We start from the raw sequence: 24,440 nt of genomic DNA on the forward strand, positions 1-24,440 counted from the left end.
AAATCCTCCGTAATCAGGGAGGCGTCATGGTGACAGGGTGGCCCAGCTTCCTGTTTATTGCTCACTCGGTCTCCGTCACTGCCACCCTGGCTCTGCCTGCCACCTCCGATCTTTTTCTCCGTCGTCCTCTTCCTTTTAAATTCTTTTTCTTTGGTATTCTACACCTTTTTGAAACTTTGAAATAAAGTTTTGAAAAAAAAAAAAAAGAATATGGGAAGGAATTCTGCCCCTCCCACCCCCACACCCCCGGGGTGAAATCCAACAGGTTCTGGAGAATCGGTAGTGGAAATTTTGAGTAGTTTGGAGAACCGGCAAATGCCACCTCTGGCTGGTCCCAGGAGTGGGAAGGGAATGGAGACTTTGCAATGTCCTTCCCCCAGGAGTGGGGAGGGAATGGGGCTTTTGCAGTATCCTTTCCCTGGAGTGGGGTGGGAATGGAGATTTTGCAGTATCCTTCCCCTGGAGTGGGGTGGGAATGGAGATTTTGCAGTATCCTTCCCCTGGAGTGGGGTGGGAATGGAGAATTTATGGTATCTTTCCCCTGCCATGCCCACCAAGCCACACCATGCCCACCAAACCCATCGGTGGGACCCAGCGCACAAATCTGCTGAAAGGATCGGGAGCATGGTAGAAAACCATCATAGCAATATTCTTCTGGCCTTGTTGAATTTCGGTTTGTGTCATGACTGAGACACAAAACAAAGGCACAACGCTTAAAGCAGATGTTTGCGGGTGACTTTAATCTTTTAAGGGAGGAACCAGGAAAAAGCCAAGCCGGTAGGTGCTTGCAAGTGGTTCTTAAAAACCTCTTTTCTTACAGAGAGAGCCCATCAAAAGCCCTTCGCCCCGAGACATGGACCGTATTTCGTGGCCATCACTTCTCCAAGCCGCCCCGCCAAAGCTTTATAATCTGTTCATATTAGGGGATTATGCAGGAGGACGGTCTTATCAATTTTGTGCAAGGGTAGCCTAATGATTGCTCGGTACCGGTTTTCCAGCTTCCCAGATAATTTAATTAAAGGAGGCAAGATGGATGCCGCTGTAGTATTTTCTTCGTTGTATTGATAAGACGATTAAATAAATGTCTTACAAGATTACCGTAAAGCGGTTTCATTTCCATGGCCCGTCTTGCTTCTCTGCATAGCTGTAGTTAATTTGCTGGCAGAGTTTGTTCCAGGTGGACTGGTTATCCTTACAGTGCGCCGCTTCTTAAAGAATATTTATTTCTGGGGATTTGAGCTAACGTTCCCCGCTCTGTAAATTCCAGAAATCTGTTTGGAACTGGTAGGATTCAGGCTGGGTTGAAAGCTGACGGTCATCGGATTTTAACTCCGGGTGTCTCAGCCTTGGCCGCTTGAAGAGGGGTGGACTTCAGCCCCCCCCAAAATTCCCCAGCCATATTTAATTTAATTTAATTAAAGGTCAGTAAACGGAAAGACCTTGCCCAATGTTTGACTCTCAGCTCTTGGAAGGAAGCGATCAGGGCAAACCCATCTGAAACATCTCACCACGCAAAATGCAGCGTCTCATCCAGACGGTTGTCGGGAGTCAACCCTGACTTCAAGGCATATTAAATTTTAATCCTGCTTGTATCTACAGGTAGTTCTTGACCTACAACACTTTGTTTAGCGACCGTTTGAAGTCACAGTGGCACAGAATAGAATAGAATAGAACAGAATTATAGAATAGAATAGAACAGAATTATAGAATAGAATAGAATAGAATAGAATAGAATAGAATTTGAGTAGAGTAGAGTAGAGTAGAGCAGAGTAGAATACAATACAATAAAATAGAAGTAGAGTAGAGTAGAGTAGAGTAGAGTAGAGTAGAATACAATACAATACAATACAATACAATAGAAGTAGAGTAGAGTAGAGTAGAGTAGAGTAGAGTAGAGTAGAGTAGAGTAGAGTAGAGTAGAACAGAACAGAACAGAACAGGAGTAGAGTAGAGTAGAGTAGAGTAGAATAGAGTAGAGTAGAGTAGAGTAGAGTAGAATAGAATAGAATAGAATAGAATAGAATAGAATAGAATAGAAGTAGAGTAGAGTAGAGTAGAGTAGAGTAGAGTAGAGTAGAGTAGAGTAGAGTAGAGTAGAGTAGACTAGACTAGACTAGACTAGACTAGACTAGGCTAGACTAGACTAGACTAGAATTAGAGTAGAGTAGAGTAGAATAGAGTAGGGTAGGGTAGGGTAGGGTAGGGTAGAGTAGAGTAGAGTAGAGTAGAGTAGAGTAGAGTAGAGTAGGAGCTGGAAGGGACCTTGGAGGTCTTCTAGTCCAACCCCCTGTTCAAGCAGGAAACCCTATATACCATTTCGGTGCCACGAAGTAAGGATTCTTGGATTGTTTTGGTGCAGGTGGGAGGAACCCGAAGCCCCCGGGGAGCACTCGGAGGGCCTCTCTGTGCTCAACGCTCCTTCCGAAGTTAGCGCAAGCAATGCACTTCCAGCCTCCTCCTCCTTTTGCTCAGCAGTTTTTGGGTCTTCTGGTTTACTGGGTAATTGAGTTTTCGGCTTCCAATTATTTCAGGACCATAAGTTGCTCTCTTGATAGCAAAAAAGAAAAGAAAAGAAAAGAAAAGAAAATGCCACCCTGGAAGTCTCCAAACGGTAGGAACCTGCTCCAGGCGATTGCTTTCCTCTCGGCGACCGTTTGCGGCTCCTTTTCTTGGCCGAGGGATTAATTTTAACAACGTTCCAAAGTGCAATTTTTGCAAGCCCTTCTCCCCCCCCCACTCCTTCCCTCCTTTGCTTTTTTCCTCGCGGCTTCGGGAAGTCTGTTTATGTATTTATGTACGTAATTAAAATAGAATGGGAGCTGTAGACCCTGGCAAATTAGAAACCGCTCTGTTTTTATGGATGGATATTGGTAGACTGGTGCCTTGGCCTCTTTCTTGGTCTCATTGGCATATCTAGAAACCTCCTCGTCCTTTGGATCCTTGGGGGATCCAAATCTTTGGCAGAAGATTCTGGGGTGTCTGTGTGTGTGTGTGTTTGTGATCTGTCTGAAGGCAGTTTGCGATCTCCTTGAACAGGTTCTCAACTATTCGTTGGGAAGCAGAAATGGCGACTCTGTCAGCTTTCTTTCTCTCTGCCTCAGTTTTCAATTCATTAAGCTTAGCAACTGTGGTGATTCACTTTAATAATCACCATAAAAAGCTTCTTTCCTTCCATTGATCCATCCATCCATTCATTTTTTTCTCTATTCTCCTTCCTATTTCCTTCCTTCCATCCATCCATCCATCTTTTTCTCTATTTTCCCTCCTGTCCATCCTTTTCTCTATTCTCCTTCCTGTTTCCTTCCTTCCTTCCTTCAATCCATCCATCCATCATCCTTTTCTCTATTCTCCTTCCTATTTCCTTCCATCTATCCATTTTTTCTTTATTTTCCCTCCTTCTGTCCATCCTTTTCTCTATTCTCCTTCCTATTAACTTCCTTCCCTCTTTCTTTTTCCTTCTTTCCCTTTTTCCTTCCTATTTCCTTCCTTCCTTCTATCCTTTTCTCTATTCTCCTTCCTATTTCTTCCTTCCTTCCCTCTTTCTTTTTCCTTCTTTCCCTTTCTCCTTCCTATTTCCTTCCTTCCTTCCTTCCTTCCTTCCTTCCTTCCTTCCTTCCTTCCTTCCTTCTTCCTTCCTTCCTTCCACTGTTTCATGTCTCCAAGGTATCTGAGAAGGCCCTTGATGAATGAGTTCTGGGCTTCACTGTCATGTGCCGCAGCCACCCTCCCCTCTCCCAAATGGGAGCGGAAGGCAGAACAATTTTAAGAAGGACCATTAAACAAAGGAATTACCTTGGCGGTTGACAAGGAAAATAGTTCTCTCTGGAGAGTTTTCTGAATTGGATAAAACGCTGAAGAGGGAAAAGTGTGTGTGTTTTGGCTGGCTTCCTAATGCTGCCTCCAGCCTTTTCCTTCTCTTGGCCCAGCGCTGGCAATAGACTACCCTGCGTGTAGCAAGGTTTGCAAGCAGGGCCAACATCCCCGCTCAGCCTGGGAATTCAGAAGAAGCCTTGTCTGAAGCTGCCAGGCAGGGTGGAGCAGGGCAACCTCTGGAAGTTCAAGGTGACCTGGACCAAGAACTTCACTCTTGCTAGAAGTTTCAGTTCTCTCGCTGTTGTGGTCCACCAGCAGCCTGCAGAGCTGGCAGTGGAGTTGGAGAGTGAGGAGGCTGGGGAGGACCATGGGCCAGTCCTGGAGTCAGGGGAAGGCCCGGATGAGGGCTCTGCGTCGGAGGCAGAGATGGGGCCAGGGCCATCTAGGAGTGATGCACGGACTCCGGAGCCTCCAGAGGCGGACATCAGAGAGGCAGAGGAACAGGAGGAGCCTGTTCCTAGTGCACGCATGCAAAGAGCTACCAAAAGGCAAGAGCAGCTAAAGCAACAAGGACATCTCGGGAGTAAGGCCAGGAGATGATTGGCCCCTCCCAGAAGGCTTAAAAGAGCAGCAACGGCTCTTGGGATCTTTGTAGGAAAGCAACGTTGCTACATTTGTTCTTGTCAGCGTCTCTTGCTTCTGAACCTTTGCCAAGAAAAGCCTTTGGCAGGGTGCCAAAGTAGACAAAGGTTGGTGATAAGGCCGAAGGACTTTTTCTGAAGGACTTGTTTTGGAATTAATTTGGACTAAGCTGGGAAGGAAGTAATTCTCAACTGTTATAATAAAATAGTTTTGTTTGAGACTAATTGTGTCCTGTAATGATTAAGTGAGCCTACAAACCTTGCCAGATAGAACGAGAACACCCCTATCCAAAACATATATCCTAACCCTTCCCCGGTCTCTGTCTCTACAGGGTCAGATTTGCAAATATGCATCCCCAAAGCTCTCACCTGCTGCTCCCGCAAGATGGAGGAGAGATACCAAGGCTTGGCTCGTACCAACATGGAGCAGATTCTCCAGACGGCCAGCATGGATTTGAAATTCCTCATCATGCAGAATGCGGCCCTTTTCCAAGGTAGGTGTGGTGCACAGAGGATTTGTGCTCTGGGATTCATGTCCAGCGGGTGGGGTGTCCATTGCTTATGGATTGTGGGTTCAGAATTGATCTGACCACTTCCAAAATAACAGCATGTTTTTGTATATAAATATAGGGTGGGGGGAGGAGTCCTTGGTGGCAGATGGAGAACCAAACCCAGCTTCTCCCCAGCTCCTATTTTGCGGTATTTTCCTGCTGCAATCATGGAAATGCCACAGGGCCTGAAAAAATCTAATAATCTAATAAAGTTTGCTAAGTGAACACAGTAATGGACGCGCCTGGATGGCATCTCGCTAAATGCCAAGCGACTCTCCCCGATCTTCATCAGCAAAAAGTCTGATGCAGCTTCAGCAGGAAGGAAATTCAATTTGGCGCAGGAGAACATCGGTCGGACTTGGCCCTGTCACTCAAGCGGCCCCTGCGTGGGGCTGATGGAAACATCCTGAAATGAGTTGTGAAGGGCCGGCGCAGCATGTGTGCGCATCATACGAATGGGTTCGGTGACATTTCCATATGTGGCATCAAGCACAAGAAGTGGGGAGGGAGGAAATGGCCAGGCTGACAAGAGCTGTTTCTCAGCAGGCGAGCGGAGACCTTTCCGATTTCCTGGTGCAGCAAAAATAGCTGCCAGTTGAGATGACACAGAGGTGGTGTTGAATGGGCCAAGGTTCCCCCCACAAAGGGTTCATGGAGTATCTTGATCTTCCATCTGTTTTGTCTCTTGAGATGACCGGTTGGGAGCTTCTTCTGTTAAGCCGGGTTCTCAACCTTAACAGCTTGAAAATGGGTGGGCTTCAGCTTCCAGAATTCCCTCCCATCTTCAAGTTGGGTTGTGTCAACTCTGAAGCTATCCTGACTGAGGCCATCATGGAAGCTTCAGTGTTGCCACAATGGTGCTGACGGATAGGGAAGTGGGCGGGGAATAGAGATAGCTGGGGTTTTGTAGCCAAAACAGAATAGTTTTCCCTGAGAACCAAGGACATTCCCACAGGTGGCTGAAGAGGGGAGGAGTGAAGTTTCCAAGCAACCGGACAGCACCCTGATTGGACCATGTGACTGATTGTTTGGGAAAGGGGGAAAAAAACTTTTACTTTTAATTAGCTGTAAACCGCGGAAACCTTTAGAGTCGGTTTTCACCAGTCTGTGCCAATATTATATATCGAATAAACTTGTTCTTTGAGGAAACTGCTTGCCTCGGAGTTCTGTTTGCTATGGATGTATTACTTGGAACCCTGACAAGTAATACATGCTTGAAATGCTTCCAGAAAGGTGGTGGATCTCCATATCATGTGTCATCATCACCATCTTCCTAGGAGCATTTCGTTCCTTAACAGGAGCATTTCTCAACCTTGGGCTCCTTGAAGATGGGTGGATTTCAACCATCTGTCAGTTAAATGTGGCCAATTCTGACCCTGCACACATTCAAGTTATCTTGATCGAAACCTTGGTAGCGCAGCACCGCGGTGGCACAGTGGTTAGAGTGCAGTACTACAGGCTACTTCTGCTGATCACCGGCTGCCAGCGGTTTGGCAGTTCGAATCTCACCAGGCTCAAGGTTGACTCAGCCTTCCATCCTTCCAAGGTGGGTAAAATGAGAAGCCAGATTGTTGGGGGCTGACTCTGTAAGCCACTTAGAGAGGACTGTAAAGTGGTATATAAGTCTTAAGTGCTATTGCTATTGCTATCTTGAATCTCTTTGGTGGCATTTGAGCAAGGCACCTATCTCTGCATCTGGTAAAAGTTGGGCTGAATTATTTATTTTATTATGACAAAAAAGAACATATGAATTGTATTGGCTTTTTTCTTGGAGGGGGGCTTGAAATTTGCAGGATAAAGAAAGGGTCAGCCTTCCTATCTCAGACGTTTCCTTTTAGAGGAGAGGGGAGTGTTTCTATTTTTAAACGCAGGGAGCTATCAAAAGAATGTTCACAGCAAGGGGGAAATGCCTAAATTCTAAAAAAAAAAAAGGAAATAAAAGGGGAATCGCAAGATCTTCTCTGTTGATATACTGCTTTGTGCCTTAATCTGCTTAAACTCTTTTCATCTATAAATTGGAATTGGTTATGTTTGTACGATATGCTATGTCAGGATGTATAAACCCATAGTAATTTCTGAGCTGGTTAATTCCTCGTCCTCCACTTCCTCTTCTTTCCTCCTCCTCCTCCCTTCCTCCCTCCCTCTCCCCGCTCCTCCTCCTCCTCTTCCTCCCCCCTGCTAGCTGATTCTTTTTTTCATAGGGTCTTTTCAGCGGAATGGTGGCTTAGCTGCTCTCCCTCACTCTGTTTTCTGTGCACAGTGAGACAAACACAGTGTCAACAAACAAACAGAATCGGGGAGCAGAGAGGCAAAAACTATATCTTCCTTTTCCTTGTTCTGTGTAACATGAGGGTGGAAGGATTTGTTACTCCGAGAGTAACGATATTCTGAGGCCAGTTGCAAACGGAAAGTCGGTTTTTTTGCTCAGCTGGAAGGGACATCGACTGGCTGCGTTGTATTTTCAGTGAAAAAGAGAATGGAAGCAGAGATGACTTCAGGTGGGCTGCAGACTGGTTTGGAAAGATTAGGGTGAAGAAACGGTGCGGCTGAAGTGCCATCTGTTTGTTTGAGGATAGCTTAAAGAGAGTCGGGCAATTCCCATCCAGTCAAATGGCATCTTCCCGCAGTCTATTTCCTACTGCAGCAGCAAACTCCCGTTTTCTGTAATTACTTCTCTAGGCAAGAATTATCTTCTGCAGTTTTAAGTCTGAATACATTCCGAGTGCTCAGGAAACACTATAAAAAAAATTTAAAAAAACCACGGCCAAGTGATTTCACTAGGCAGCTGCAAACTTCGTGCGTTACCTTCCAAAGCCGAATCGATGTTGCCACCCTCTTTTCTCGGCTGCTCCTCCGCTTTGTCTGCTCCCCTTCCCTGCCACATACCCCCCCCACCCCACCCCCCCACCCAACATTTCCCCTGCAAACGTGTTTGCTTTCTGGGCTGAAAGGGATTAAAGGAGGAAATAAATTCTCTTTTGTCTGTGCCGGAGTATTTACAAATGCAGAGAAGAAAACAGTTGGTAAACATGAGGAAAGCATAGCAAGCAGACCAAGTCAAGGACAAGACGGGTTGATATAAAACAAACATTCCCTCATACCCCCCCTCCCACTCCTGCGATGGGCTTGGCTTTCAAAGCCCCTGTGAGATGAAACGATAAAGCAGGCAAGGTTGTTTCTGAGGCTGCTAGAGAGAGAGAGAGAGATGAGCTTTTCCTGAGCCCATTAAGCTGTCAATACCCGCTGATTCTACGTCCTTGCTGACAAAACCGGGGCGGCTGTTATTCACCCTATTGACACTTGCCAATGATGGAAGCTCCATCCAGCCATCCATAATGGTGCCAGGTGCCTCTGGAGGAGTCGTATTAATCTGTCTCTCAGAAGAAAAGGCTGAGGGAGCCAAGGGCCCTGCGTCCTGGCACGTGCAAGTCGAAAATTGGCTTCGGCAACGAAGGCCGAATTCACGCCGAGCTTGTAAGCCGGGCTTTGCGAGCCTTGGCGATGGTTGAAGACGGAGCTTTGAAGTCTTCCCTGGTGTGTCAGTTCCTATTTATGCCTGTAAAATTTATGTCTGATGCTCAAAAGTCTCCCTCAGTGGGAATACGGGGGACTTCTCGTTCTTCCGGCTTCTCTTTCCCGAACGATGCTGCGAATTAAGGAGAAACTTCCTAACAGCGAGGACAATTAACCAGTGGAACAGCTGGCCACCAGAAGTTGCGGACGATTCATCCTTGGAGGTTTTTAAAGAAACGGTTGGATAGCCACTTGCCTGAAATGGTATATAGGGAATCCTGCTCGAGCAGAGGGCTGGACTAGAAGACCTCCAAGGTCCCTTCCGGCTCTGTTCTGAATTCTAAAGGTCCCAGTTCAGTGGTGAAATCCAAATTTTTTTACTACCGGTTCTGTGGGTGTGGCTTGGTGGGCGTGGCAGGGGAAGGATACTGCAAAATCTCCCTTTCCTCCCCACTCCAAGGGAAGGATACTGCAAACTCTCCATTTCCACCCCACTCTGGGGCCAGCCAAAGGTGGTATTTGCCAGTTCTCCAAACTACTCAAAATTTCCGCTACCGGTTCTTCGAACTGCTCAAAGTTTCTGCTACCGGTTCGCCAGAACCTGTCAGAACCTGCTGGATTTTACCCCTGTCCCAGTTCCCTTTCTTCTGATTTCTTCTGGGCCGTGGTGCCTGCCGATCTTCATTTTTCCTGGCAACCCTCCTGTAGCAACAGATGGGCCTTTTCAACCCTTGCCCCTCTGAAGCTCCCCAAGGAGATACTGCATGTCCAGCCAAGCCCCCACTAGCCCAACCCCAGGGACGAGCCAGCCCGAGTTCCCCCCATTTCTGCAAATGGAGCCTTGGACCAGCCCCTGCTTCCCACAGCCCCCTGTGTGAAAACACACAGGCCCTCAGGCTGGGCAGGGTGTGATTGTGTGTGTGTGTGTGTGTGTGTGTGTGTGTGTGTGTGTGTGTTTATCTAAGGTGGAGCCTGGAAGAGACGTGAGACCACTTGGAGGTCGGCTGGCAGCAGCGCCAAGGGACGGGCAGCTGATCTTCCGTCTGGCTCTCTAATCAAAGCTCTTGAGGGATTCCTGAAATGCCGGAAGGGAAGGGGAGCAGGGATCGTCCAGAGGGGCCTGGGTAGTCTCTGCCTGCCGGAGAGGAGGGGGCACGGATGGGAATGAGGGGTGGGGAAGCCACGGCCGCCTTCCTCTGAGTTCAGCCCCTTATTTCTGCAGTTTTATTGTGGGTTTTTTTCCCCCCTTGACATGCCAGAAACCATTTTGCTCTTTGCACTTTTAGTGTGTGCGGCTCATCCTGGCGGATTTTCCCCAGGGGGTCTTTGGTTAGGGGGCTTTTCATACCCGTCTCCCTGTCTCCATTAAGCAGCCCCCTGGATAAGCAGCTCCTGGAGGGAAGGGGAGGGAGATCAAGGTTCTGGTGCTCCTGGAGAACATTTTCCACAGTCTGGTTCTTTCAAGAAGGAAGAAGATGCTACAAACCGCTTTTATTAAATCAGGGGTTCCCAACCTAAAGTTTCTTTTATACAAGAACTTCTTTTATACAGTCATTGTCACCAAGGGTATGCGTGTTACCGCTCTGTTTTTGGAAATCACGAGACCTGATCATCCAGAGTTTGTTGAAGAAACCACAATGGATTGGGTTTACACAAGAAGCCAGATCCTAAGAACTTCAAAGACAGACATGGGGTGACTCGCTAGAAATAGGGGTAACAGACAGTGGCACTGTGGGTGTTTCCCAGATCGATGCTACCACTAGATGGCGATCAAGAACCAATCTTATTTTTGTTATTATTTTTATTTTCCAGTTTAAAAATATTAACCATCCAAAACCATTTATTTGCTCAACTGGCACTTAGAGTTAAACATGGGGTGCTAAATTCTACCCGTTCCCTTTGGGAAAATACAGTCAAGTGGGCCAGAATTTTCTGTGAAAACGCACCTCGCTTGGGCATCCAGCGTGGCCCTTCTTAAAGATGCTTCCAGATAAATTTGCAAAAGGGTTGGAGGGAAGAGACCAGAAATTCAACAAGACACGTTTTAGTCCTTGATCTGGTTTTCTACTGTATTAGCATGAAATATTTTAGGAAATATTAAAAAGGCAGAATATTATATTTCCCCTAAAAGAGAAATGGAAATCCTAAGGGAGACAGAAACTCAGCTTCAGCTCCCTGCCCCCAGCAGATATTTTGGTGCCCATTGAGAAGGACTGGGCCAGCCTATCTACAAAACAAAAGACCTTCAGCTGCAGGGTGATGGGATTGAGACATGACCCTCCAAGACATAATAGGATTATCTAGCAGCATTGTGGAGTCACCTGGGGACATTGTATCACCCTCCAAGCTTCAACCAAACCTAGCTCAGACAAACATGACCCCACACGGCCCCATGGGAGTCTTGACTACAGCCAATAGAATACATTTCTTGCACAGGAACAGGAAGCTCAAGGGCAGGGCCCAAGAAAGGGTATAAATAACCCTCACTCTCCACTCCATGTGGTCAGCTGCACCAGGACCTCAAACCCATGAGGTCCTGTCCATCAATAAACCATCTTTCCAATCAGCTTCCATGTTTCCTCTGTTATTCTCCCCACTTGGATCTGAACCAGATGGAAGTTTCTTTCAACACTACACTGATGTGTCGAATGTGCTACATCTGCAATTTCGTAGTTTAGCAGCTCCGCGATGGGGTGCATTATTTGGGGGGCACGTTGACTACGGCCCATCCTATCTGGACGTAGCCTTCGCCTGTGATGGTTTTTTAAATCAAATTCTAAGTTCTTTGCCTGCTGCGCTATTTCTAAATGAAGGGTGGGGTCTTTAAATTGCTGTCTTCAGATTAGCCTCTCTTTCTTTCTGTGTTGGAAGGCATTCATTAAGTTTTATTCAGAACCAAGTTGAGGACCCAGTTTGTGGGGGCAATAAGCTGACTTTGTATAAATATACAAAAGTATGAAGGCTATTGCTTAACGCATTGTAAGCCACCCTGAGTCTCCGGAGAAGGGCGGCATATAAATCAAATTAAAAAAAAAAAAAAAACCGAGAAGGCGGGAGAAACAGGTTGTAAGATTAGAGTTCCCGACTGCAAATCCCCACTTTTAAGTATATTTTCTAAAGCCTGGATTATGATAAATAGTTTTCCTCTGATGGAGGGCTGTAGCGACTCAATTTATTGCAGCAATTTTGTTACCCATATGCAGTAGGATTTGCAAGAGAGGAGTGGGGGAAAATACGAGCTTTCCTCCCAGCCTTTCTCCACTTCCTTTCTCTGGAGCCGCATATGGCTCTTTCACCCCTCTGCTGCCGCTCCCTGTCACTCAAAATATATGTCACAACTGCCAATGTGCGACACCTGTCGGCATGTGATTTATTGAGCTTTTCAACCCACGGTAGGCCAACCGTGGATAAATCCAAGAAAAGAAAAGTTCCAGAACATTTAATTCAACTACATATACTAGTTTTGTGGCCACTCAAGAAATAGTCAGGCACGGGAAGGGTTTTGTGGCTCCCGGTGTTTTCTTTTCTGTGGGAAACGGGTCCAAATGGCTCTTTGAGTGTTTAAGGTTGCAGACCCCTGCTCTAACCAGTGACTGTAACCCAGGATGTTTTCTTCAGTTAACCGTGGCTAGTCTGTGGCTAACTCTGATGGTGAATTCAGGATTGGTGAATGGCTTTGGGGAAGAAAATGTTCAGCCTCATTTTGAATACTAAGACTCCGTTTCCGCAGTCCTGTTTCTTTTGAAACACTTGAGGTTTGTGGAGAGGATGCCCCTGGAATCTGCGTTATGGGTATTGAGGGCACCAGCGATTTTTGCCTTGTTTTTTTTCTTCTTCTCTTTGCAACCGAGATTCCGCTCTCCGAAAAACCCCATTTCTTCGTTTCTTTTTCTTTCTTCTCCAAAGGAGAAGCAATCCAAAAGGGTCACGCGGCATTAATAGGGAGCTGGCTCTCTGATTTTCCTCCACTTCTGCCTTCTGACATTTCCTGAAAGTGAATGATATTTACAAAGAAAAACAGGAACTTGGCTTTTGCTGAGGAGGGAAAAAAAAATCAATTATGTTGGCACCTTCATTTTCCCCAATCGTGATTTTTTTTCCCCTCCCTCCCTTTGGTTTCCAGGACAAGCTCCTTATGGGGGAAAAAAAAATAAGGAGAAAAAAGAAAGAAAAAGATGAATAGGTGACAGGAGCTTTAACGAGGTTTGCATTGGGGTAACAGGAACTAATTAGGGATTGATTATCTGCCTGGCAGTCCAGAGAGAAACGAATTCATTTCTGCTTGCTAGAAAAGAATGCATCTTTTTCAATTATTCTTGCAAGCCTCTTTTTTTAAAAAAAAAAAAGAAAAAAAATTCAGAGTTTCATTTGCATCCCAGATTACTCTTTTCTTTAATCACAATGAATAGGGTTCCCCCCCCAACTTGAAAGTATTTGCGCTAAGTAGAGCACCCATGTTGAAAGGCAGTGTATCTGACACCCAGGACCCGTCGGAGAAGGCAACGAGCTGCATCCTTGTTTATTTTCCTACCCCATTGATGCGGATTTCTAAAAATGTGTGTCGGGGAAAAGGACGGGCCTTGCAAGAAAGTCTTGCGACCCCAGGCTAATGAGAGGCTGTGAGAGAATGAGACGGGGTATATAATACGATTCTCAGGGCTCAATAATTTGAAAAAGCAATTTACTTTGATCCGGTGCCCGGAAAGCAAGCGATAGTCTTCTTTTTCATCAGTTAATGACAATTTAACAAGTAGCCAGGTATAATAGATTTAAAGCGGGAGCTGAGGAAACATGAAATTGATGGCTTTCTCAATCGGATTAAAAGAGGAGCTGAGTAATAAGAAACCTGAGGAATTGGAAGGAGGCGGCAATGGCTGAGGGAAGGGTTACTGGAGGCGGACTCCATTATTAGCCATAAAGATTAAAAATACACAGGAATCGGTCCGTTTCCATCTCCCGCACGATGGGAGAAAAACCGTATTTGTTGAGAGGGACGATGTCCGTAGGGAAGGAGGTCAAAAAAGTCAAAATGGCGCCCACAGCTATGCAACCAAAGCCTCGCCCTTTTTTGTCTGCACTGAAAAAAAGAGGGAGGGGCTTTGATTGCGGCTGCAATCTTGGCTTTTTTGGGGGGCTATGTTTCTATAGAACCGGTAGTAAAACCGGCGGGAGGTTCAACCCACCAACTCCGACGTCATCAAAATGCTTCTGCGCACGCGCAGCCCCATTGCAAACCGGTAGTAAAGGTAAATAGAACCCATTTATAGGATACTATAAAATCTCCATTCCCACCCCACTCCAGGGGAAGGTTACTGCAAAATCCCCATTCTCTCCTGATCAGCTGGGACTCGGGAGGCAGAGAATAGATGGCGGGGCCAGTCAGAGGTGGTATTTACTGATTCTCCGAACTACTCAAAATTTCCGCTACCGGTTCTCCGACTACTCAAAATTTCCACTACCGGTTTTCCAGAACTACTCAAAATTTCCACTACCGATTCTCCGAACTACTCAAAACTTCCGCTATCAGTTCTCCAGAACTACTCAAAATTTTCACTACCGGTTCTCCAGAACTGGTTAGAACCTGCTGAAATTCACCTCTGACCAGAAGACCTCCAAGATCCCTTCCAATTCTGCAGTTCTGTTATTCTGTTCATCTGAACTGGGTGGATGGTGTATCCTTCTGAAGCCCATTCAGATTTCACCACACCACGATTAAAACAAAACACGGTTTAAGGTCCTGTAGTTTTAACACTGCTGGCTCAGCTCTCTTTAGTGGGGTTTGTGTTAGGAATCTCAATGGATTTTGCTTGCATAAATGTTTTGCATGTCAATAACATTCTTTTGAAATGGGGCCCCCCATCTCAAATCCCTGGGGTGCATTTTCAAGGTGTGTGTGTGTAGGGGGGTAGGGGTTGCAGCTACTTTCATCTGTAGCTGGATTCATTGAGGGGGGATCATTTTGTTCCCCCTTCCCGCCTTTGCTTGATTTCTCCCCTGCCCAGTCTGTCCCCTGGCACAGGGGAGGGGTGGTCTCCGTGAGCCCAGGAGGGTGACAGAAACGAAACCATTAGCCTGGTGTTTAAATGCCAAAGGGTCTCGGTTTCCTTAATGACCCCTTTGGTGCTGGGGGGGGGCAGGCGAGGGTGGGGGAGGAATGCTGAGTGCTTTGCAGATTTCTAAAGGGGATCCCAGCTCTGATAACATCGTCCTTTGCCTATTCAGTCTGCAGGCAGATAAAATCTCCTGCGGAATTAAAATGTTAAAAGCCAGGCTGAGATTTCTATCTTGCTGGGAGAAGGGAAGGAGGGAGGGAGGGAGGGAGAGGGGCTGTCTGGGGTCTTTAACTCTTGGAGCCTTGCAAAGTATTTAATAGGCATTCGCTGAGTGCTCAGCCAGAGGTCTCCCTCCTCATGCTGATATGCCTTCAGGGGTTGGGGTCTTTGCAGTGTGAGCCTGGGTTGTGTCTCTCCACCTCTGCTCTCCTTACACATCTGTAGGATGAAATAGAGCAGGGTCTCCAACCTTGGCAACTTTAAACCTGGTGGACTTCAACTCCCAGAATTCCCCAGCCAGCTTTGCAAAGCTCAACTGGCAAAAGAAGGGGAATGTCACTGCGTTATTTTATTTACCAGCTGAGCTCATTATTTCTGGACTATCTGACCCTCCGTAGCTTGCCAAGAATTGTTTGCAAAGCTGGCTGGGGAATTCTGGGAGTTGAAGTCCACCAGGCTTAAAGTTGCCAAGGTTGGAGACCCCTGAAATAGAGAACCAGGGAGGGGGGGATTGTGTAGCATTGGGCCCAAAATGGAAAAAGAAAAAGAAAAAAAGTCATCCAAACACAAATTGGCATGCTTCTCTTCTGCATGTCAACCGGAAACATGTCACACATCTTTCTCGATTGTCATTTGCAATTTGCACGGAACCAAACGGGTGAGTAGATTTACTTCCAGGAAAGGGACGTCAAAGTCACCTCGTGGACCATTTGGGGTTTTAGACTGGAGAAGCAGGCTTTCTGGAGAGCAGAAGAGAATATTGATAGCTGTTGTGACCTAGGCTTACTGAGGAAAAGTGTTGTGTGAACTTACCCAATTACTGTTTATTCGGTAAACCACGACTGAGTTAAACACAGGTTGATCATGATGTACAGTACGTACAGTATTAGGCAGGGGTGAAATGCTCCCGGTTCGGCCCGATCCGGTAGTGATGACAGCGGGTGGTTCGGAGAACCGGTAGCAAAAATCCCGCCCCCTCCCCCCATCCATGCCCAGAGGCTTTTTTTTCTTTTACTTTTAAAAGCATTTTTTCTTCAGCCGAAAAAATGCTTTTAAAAGTTTTTTTAAAAAAGCTTCTGATGATCGTGCGGCTCGGCTGGGATCGTCAGAGGCTTTTAAAAGCATTTTTTAAAAGCCTTTTAAAAGCCAAAGAGTTTGTAGAAAAAAATGCTTTTAAAAGTTAAAAAAAAAAAAAGTTGGCCACGCCCACCCAGTGACATTATCCCCTCCACACCCCAAGCCACGCCCACAGAACCGCTAGTAACAAATTGTACATTTCACCACTGGTATTAGGCAATATATATCATTGATATATATCCCTCCTTCTCCCTCTTTCTCTCTGTAAATAAAGTCCTGAGCAGGAACATGGTGAATTTTAGTGCTGTAATTTGCTAGAAGCAACTTTTTTTCTTCTAAAAAAAAAAGAAAGAAAGAAAGAAAGACATATATTATGGGATGTTCTGAGACCTGCCTCGTAAACTCTCTCCAGAGTTTTTTGTGTCTGTGTTAAATGGACCGGATTTTAAGTGCTTTTTCCCTCCCGGCCTCGTTGCAATTGGAACGTGATGGGAGGTCCATTCCTAAATAATGAAAAGCCGGGGTTTCCTTCCGGGCTGCATTCAATTAAATTGGGCAGAGAGGATGAGCCGCTGTGAAGTCCCTGACGGAGTTTCCATCTGGGCCCAGTGCTGAAACGACATTTTCGAACAAAAGCCTTCGTTTTTTTCAAAAGGTTCTTTCGGTCTCCCTCGGAGAGGAGCAAAATAAACATTGGCAGGAGAAAGAAGCGAAGTTGCAAACCTGTCGTGGTGCCATCCTGGCTCCTTCTTTCTCACAAGGCCCAAAGTCAGGAGTCTCCCAATGTGACTTGTGGACTTCAACTCCCAGAATTCCCCATCTGGGGAAGGTCCATAAGTCTTAAAATTGCCAAGGTTAGAGACTGAATTGCTGTCAACCTTCTACCATTGAGCTAAGCTGGGTTTTATAGGAACGGTGATTTGTTGAATATGCCACAATGGCTGGGCTCCTTACGGCACATTTCCGCGGCTTCCGTAGCTTCCATTTTCAAGCTGTCCACAGAAGGCTTTCCGTGAGCAGCCATGTACGACTGCAAGACCTCCTGTTTGTAAGTCAGGTTGATGTCTTAATGTGCTGTAATGCAGGTACTCCTCGACTTACGACCGTAACGGAGCCTGCAAATTATAGTCATAAGTTGAGAACTTCTTGTACTCTGCATGAGCATTCCATAACCAGATGACCTTAACCCTTTTAATATTTTGGCAGATTTCCTGCTGGGACACATCTGTTTTACTTTTGGTGTGGCCATCACAGTCTCTTAAATTGGGGGTTTCTCAACCTTTGCCAATTGAAAACGTGTGGACTTTCAGCTCCCAGAATTCCCCAGCTGGCAAGCGTGGACTTGTGTTGTGGCCCGCCAGTGGCCATCAGAGCTGGCAGCAGATTTGAACAGTGAGGAGGTTGGGGAGGAACATGGGCCAGTCCTGGAGTCTGGGGAAGGCTTGGACAAGGGCTCTGAGTCGGAGGCAGAGAGGGGGTAAAGGCCATCTGGTAGTTCTTTGCTGCCTCCGGAGTCTCCGGAGTCTGACATCAGTGAGGCAGAAGAACAGCGGGAGCCTGTTCACAGCGTGCGCAGAGCTGCCAGAAGACAGGAACAATTAAGAAAATAGGGTCGACTTGGGAGTAAGGTTTGGAGATGATTGGCCCCTCCCATAAGACATAAAAGAGAAGCGAACAGGACGTCAGCTTTTGCAAGAAACAATTAGTTCATCTGGTCGGTAAAAGCTCTGGAAAAGCTCTGTTTGACTCTGTGCTAAGTTTCGCCTTGCCCTGAGTGTGGCAATTAGTCCTCTGGCAGCATTCCAAGGGAGATAAGGTGGGTGCTTGTAAACACTCCCCTACAAGACTGTTTGAGAAGCCTTTCAGACTGCGAATAACAATAATTTACAGCTGTATGAATAAAAGAGGTTTGCCGGGACTAAGATTGTGCTGTATACTTTCTAAGGAAGCCTAGGTCAGAACAACTTCAGCTCCCAGAATTCCCCAGGCTGCTTAGCCCACTGAGGAATTCTGGGAGCTGAAGTCCAGACTTTTTCAAATGACCAAGACTGAGAAACACGGCGGTGTAAAATTGTGCAAAAAAGCCTCCCCTCTCATCCCCTTGGAAATTCAGCATTTCCTGAGAGAAGCTGGATTCTAATGGCCCCTGGATTTTTGAGGCAATTACCGCTTGGAGCCATTAGCGATGACAGCTCTTCCCAGAGAACCATTTCTTGGAAATGCAGGTTCCGGCAAAGCAATTTATTAAGCCCACCCCTTCCATTAACCAGGGAACCTGCCCAAAGGGCCAGTGGAGGTCTGCTCCCCGGACTGCTTTTCCATAAAATATTTGTCCTTGAAGGAACTTGGAAGGCAAAGAAGACTCACAACAGTTGAGCCACACTTGATATTTCGCTTAAGAATTGATCGAAAGCCACACTGGTGCAATTTGCAGGGAGTCCCCCTTTGTGCACTAGTCCAGGGGTCTGTGGACTTCAACTTCAATTCTGGGAGTTGAAGTCCACAGGTCTTAAAGTTGCCAAGGTTGGAGAGCCCTGGACAAGTCTAGTGAAGAGAAGGACCAGGTGGGACATGATAGCATCCTTCCAATATCTGAGGGGCTGCCACAGAGAGGAGGAGGTCAAGCTATTTTCCAAAGCACCTTTCTGACCGACAAGCTCAGTGTCAGCGTCTCAGCACTGACATAGAAAAGGAAGATAAGCTCTGAACTTTTGCCTGCTAAATCCCTTTGAAGCTCAGTCTCCGTGGAAATGAAGAGGGGGGAACATTCCTGTGAAATGACGAGACAAGAAGTCAGGAGAGTGACTTGGAAGATAGCCAATGAGAAGCAGAGAATTGGGGATCGGAAAGGGAGGGATTGGGGGGCAAAAGGTCAATCTTGTCCGCATCAAGTCATGATCCGGTTGCTGTACTCGAATAAAGAGAAGATTTCCTTAAAGATTGGCGGTTTGGAAATTCATTTATTTTGAGATAGCATCGAAGTCTGACACTCAGTGTCTTAGCCACTAAGCCACCTTAGTCATCACCTAAAGTCACTCAGGTGAGACGGTGGTATAGAAATTTAATAAATAAAAATACATAGGCATATGCAAATGCGAATAGATTGATTGGGTGCCGAGCTGTAGGCTTCAGCCACATACAATGTGTGAATCCCGCCAATTCGTTCAGTCCAGAGGCTTAGAATGGGGATGCTTGGATTCAAGAATTTAAGTGTTTAGGACCGCTGTTCCCATCATCCCCTGCCTATCCCATTTGGAGCATTGCATTCCAGCGTACATCTGCAGAAGAGCTGCCGTAATTGCTCCCCTTGCTGCCTAATGCCCTCAGGCAGCTTCCCAATTTTTTGTGGCGTTGATGAAATTTGCAATTACTTTAACTTCATCAATTGCTTTTGCGACGCCCCTGGATGTTTGATGCAGCCGCGTTTCCCCCCCACACCAGAGAGGAATATAAAACCAATGAGCCTCACTGTGCTAAGCCTCCCACCGGCGGTCCTGGGAGAGGCGGCAAGCGATGCAGGACGCGGCACAGAAAACGTTCTTCTTAATTGTGCGAGAATGAGTGTTGCTGAGATAGCCGGAGCTTCTTCCCTTGTGGTCTTCCTCAGCAGCGGGCATGCGAGCTTGCTTTTTTTTTGCACTTCCCTTGCAAAGTGTGAGTGTGTGTGAGAATGGTTTGTCAGGATCTTACTGAGGGTGTTGGAAGGTTGTCCTGGTGACTGGGGCAGTGCAGGGCCTCTGGATGTGACTGCTGGGCGTCAGGACTTCCTGTTCCTTCAACTAACAGTAACAGAGTTGGAAGGGACCTTGGAGGTCATCTAGTCCCAACTAATCCATCTAGTCATCTAATCCAACTAGGGATTCGAACCGCCGAACTGCCGACCTTTCTGATCGACAAGCTCAGTGTCTTAGCCACTGAGCCACCTTACTCATCACCTCACTCAGGTGAGGCGGTGGTGTAGAAATTTAATAAATAAAAATACATAGGCATATGCAAATGGAAATAGAATGACTAGGACAGAAGAAAGCAGAAATGGTACCAATATAATAGGCGCCTTGGGTGCAATCACATCTGGAGCATCACTTGAACACCAGCGGCCTTGACAAAATCCCCATCGGTCAATTGCACAAGGCAGCTTTACTTGGGACAGCTTACATCCTGCGGGGATACCTTTCACCCCATCAAACATCCACATCTACCTGTCCCAGTTTCTGGGGAAGGACTCAGTGGGTGGACAAACATGCCAAATCCAGTCTGAACCTCCGGCTGATGATGAACAAACCACAATAAAATTAAACAATGTTGTCTCTCAGAACCCTGGAAGGGTGACATGTCCATAGCAGAGGCTGCCCTCTGGAATCGGTCCCCCCCCATGATTTGGACAGCTCTCTCCTTGCTGTTGTCCAGAAGAGCTGTGAAGGCCTGGCTGCTCCCCAAGCCTTTGGCCAAGGAGAAGAAGACCCATTTCTTTGCTGGATTGCTGGGAGCTGCCCAGAATTTTTGGAAGTGATCATCCCAAACGTCAAAAGTCCAACATCTTTCAGCAAAAGTCCTGCTGGCTGAGACTGCTGGGAATTGGAGTTCAGCGACTCCTTCCCCCTGGTCCCCAACTTAAAACAACCTTCCCCAGTTGAGTTCCCTCCAGATGTGATGAACTTCACCAGTCAGAAGACCATCCTGGGATTCTGGTGGGTTGAAGCCAAACTTCTAAATTTGCAGGAGGAACACGGACCGACTTGATGGACACTTTGCTTCCCATTTCTGTGGAATCCATTTTCTTTCACCCCGCTGGATCTGAGATGGGGACATGGTGGCAATGTGAGAAGCCCAGTCCTAAGGATTCTGAAGAGAAGGACATCCAACTTCATCTACTCATTGAAAGGCAAATCTCTTCATCAATCAAGAATTATTTGTAGCCAAGAAAAGGAACGGTGATTTTGTTCCAGGAGATCCAACAGTCCTGGGGGTTTTTTTGCCCGATGGGCTGTTTTCTTTGCATCCCGATGGCGAGATTGTGCATTTTGTTAATTTCCTGTTGAAATGAAGTCTCTCTTAAAGGTGAGCCAAATGCCGAAGATAAAATGCACCCCTTTGTTTTGACTGGTACTGCGCAGCTCGGAAAAAATTCTTGGCTTGTCATAATGGTTTTCCCAAGCAATATTTCTAAATGTCAAGTTAATGTAGTTAGGGAGCTGTGAAAATCGCAACCACACAGTGTGCGATGCGGCTACATCTGCTTTCCCAAAGATGCTCAGGGTGGGGCTGGGCTTCGTGGAGAAATTTGGCTTTAAACACCTCCCCCCCCTTTTTTTTTAATAAAAGGAAGGAAATTAGATTTATCATCCATTTGTCTTTCTATTTGTTATAGCCGCTTTTCACAAAGGGTGTCAGTTTGGCTTAGAAAAGAACACATCTTCATTTGTGTCCATGCATCTGTACTCTGGAGGAGAGAGAAGAGGAGAGAGAGGAAGGGGAGGGAACAGGCATTGTGTAGAGCAGGGGTGTTAAACTCAATTTCATTGAGGGCCACATTTAGGGTTATGTTTGACCTCGGGGGTCCCAGGTGGGCATGGCTACGGTGGGCATGACAGTTCTGACCCAGCCTTAGCAGAAACAAGAAACAGACCCCTGGTCATGAAAAATCCCTCTTTATCTCCTGTGAATTAATGGCATTCACACACCGAGAAGTCCAGGCAAGAGTCCTTCAAGGAGTTAACCGCAGTAACAGACCTTATCAGTTCCTTGCGATAGTTGCCAGGCCATGAGCTCCCAGCTGCAAAGCTGCAAATTAAGTTCTGGCAAGCAGTCTCTGTGGCACGAAACACTATGGGCAAAATCTCCAGAAATACGAACGGTTGTCTCCTATGACCACCACTCCCCTTTCCTTCTATTTATTCCCCAGCCAGGGAGGGGCCATTCAGTGTCCACATGTGCCTTGCTTCCCGAGTCAACTCCTTGTCCTCCGTTGCTCACCTCTCCTAACTGCTCTGCGCATCTGGAACAGGCCCCAGCTGTTCTTCCTCCCCACTTATCTCAGCCTCCAGAGGCAGCTGCCTCTCCAGTGGCTGGGAAATGTCAGACAGCCCTGCCTCTATCTCTGTGTCTGACGCAGAGCATCTTTCAGAGCCTTCCGCAGACTCCAGAGCTGGCCCAAGTTCCTCCCCAACCTCCTCATCGGCTGAGTCTGGCCACCTTGACGTCACTCGTGTCCAAGGCACCTGTGGTGGCCTGAGTACTCTGCCAGTGAAAATGGAGCTTGGGAGGGCCATGTGCGGCTCTCCCAAGCTCGATTTTCACTGGCAGAAGGTTGCAGGAGGCTGTCGCAGCTAAAAACGGAGCTCGGGAGGGCTGCGCGCTGCCCTTCCGAGCTCCATTTTTTGCTGGCAGACACACCACGGGCCAGTCCTTTGCTGTTTCCAAGGTGGCCCCGCAGGCCAGATCTAAGCACCTTGAGTTTGACACCCCTGGTATAGAGTAAGGACGTCCAACCTTGGCAACTTTAAGATCTCTGGACTTCAATTCCCAGAATTCCCCAGCCAGCCAAGGCAGCAGAAACAGGATGTTGCACTCAATGGGCCCCGGTCTGAACCATCTCTCTCTCTGTCCCATATGAGATACCAGCACTTCTTAGCTCTCCTCTGAAATGGATCCATGCCCAGAACTGCAAAGCCACTTTTTAAACTTCTCCATAGTGTCAATTTTGGGCATTTTGGGAAAAGAATTAATCGGCTTGGTCTGTCACTTTTGCAATTCAAGGACCTTTTCATTATGTCCTTTTCTTTCAACGTTGCATTCATCTCATCCCCCAATCACAGGATGGGTGATTGGGAAATTTTTTAATCTGTCCGGATTGGACCTAAGATGCCGTCCTTATCTCAGCTTTCATGTCATTAAGTGGGGGCGGGGGAAAAATGGACATTGATCTTGGCCGATCCCACCGCCAGGATCGGGTTGCAATTTTTCTTCTTGGGTCGGCATATAAATCGATAGAAAAACAGCTGCTTCTAAATTTGAGCCCTGCCTCGTCCTGTCATTTCTCTATTTGCAAATCCAGAGATGATGGATCAGATCAGCACTCCTGCTGTGGCAAGCTGACATGATTGAATTGTCGATAAAAAGAAATATGCTGTAATGGGAAGAGAGCTGCCAGCACAATTCCAAAAATCCAACCGATAAGTTAAAATAATCAGGATACCTGTGGATTTTTTTACCCCCTTCCAGATCCGAGAGAGAAAAATAAACAAACTAGAAAATCTGCAAGCTACAAAGCCTTATAAATATACAGGTGGTTTATTTGAAAGGTGAATGTTTAGTAGCTGACGGCTGCTTTCAGTGACAAATGGCTAGATAAATATTGATGAGACATAGCAGGGCAAGGAAATGTAATAAAAGCAGATTTTTTCTTTCTTTTTCTTTTTTTCATTTTTCCTCCCTGGTTTGGAGCCAGAAAGGTTCCTAATGGCTTGTTCGGCAATTGGTAGCTTAGATCCGTGTTTTGCAATCTTGGCAACTTTAAGATGGGTAGATTTCAACTCCCATAATTCCCCAGCCAGCTTTGAAGTCCCACCCATCTTGAAGTTGCTGAGATTGGAAAATATTAGTTACATGGTGGGGTTTAACTTAGATTCGATCGTGCATTCTTCAAAATGCTGGAGATCAGCTAAAAGTTTCCGAGGTTGACAAACTCTGGTTTAGCTTAAATCAGGGACAAATTCTGATGTCCGGTGTGAGTCGGATGTGATAGAAAAGTATCTAGAAAGAAGGAATAACTCAGTTCTGCTTTTCCTTACTATTAGATACCTAGCACTCAAAATATGCGTCACAACCACCAATGTGTGACACCTGCCAGCACACGATTTATTGAGCTTTTCAACCCCCGGTAGGCCAACCATGGATAAATCCAAGAAAAGAAAAGTTGAGAAGAAAACAGAATGTTTAATTCAACTACATGTGCTAGTTTTGTGGCCGCTCAGGAAATAGAGTCAGGCACGGGAAGGTTTTTGTGGCTCCCAGTGTTTTCTTTTCTGTGGGAAAACGGGTCCAAATGGCTCTTTGAATGTTTAAGGTTGCAGACCCCTGTCTTAGCTAGATTCTTTAGGCCAAATCAGGATTAGGTTGGGATCAGTGAGTAAGGGAAGGGGGGGCTATTCATTTTGACTCCTGCCGGACTGCTCCATAGGGAAATTTTGCGCCCAGCTCACTGTTTATTTAACGCAGAAAACACTTCATTTCACATGGCGCTCTTAAGATCTCAATTCTTGCTATTTTTCCCTCTTCTGACCTCGTCTCATCAGAAAATACTGCTAAGGCCTTACACACCCCAGGAATTGTGTTGCCGTCATTTGCAAGTTCTGTCTCTCTCCCCCCCACACACTTTCCTCCCTCCTCCCCCCACACCTTTCCTGCCTGCTTGGTGCAGCTTTAATGGCACTTAGAGGCACTGAAAGTGGGTGGGTTTTTTTTTTTTTTGCAGCTCAGAGTGGATGAAGAGGATAATGGAGGTTGTAGAAATTATTATTATTTTCCCCCCCAAATCTATCTCGGTGCAGACATGCAGAGAGGCTTTAATTGCA

The 24,440-nt window shown here is 46.6% G+C and overlaps 1 protein-coding gene across 1 annotated transcript in view; it reads left to right on the forward strand.

The window, feature by feature from the left end:
- GPC3 (glypican 3) overlaps positions 1 to 24,440 on the forward strand; it is a 103,500-nt gene that overhangs the window by 3,153 nt on the left and 75,907 nt on the right. The window contains exon 2 of the mRNA XM_070951932.1: positions 4,787 to 4,948. Within this exon, the coding sequence (XP_070808033.1) occupies positions 4,787 to 4,948 (162 nt within the window). The remainder of the gene's footprint in view (positions 1 to 4,786; positions 4,949 to 24,440) is intronic.

This window comes from Pituophis catenifer, unplaced genomic scaffold (assembly GCF_029215685.1).
Source record: "Pituophis catenifer annectens isolate HBS135680 unplaced genomic scaffold, rPitCat1.0.hap2 SCAF_11, whole genome shotgun sequence".
NCBI lineage: Eukaryota > Metazoa > Chordata > Lepidosauria > Squamata > Colubridae > Pituophis > Pituophis catenifer.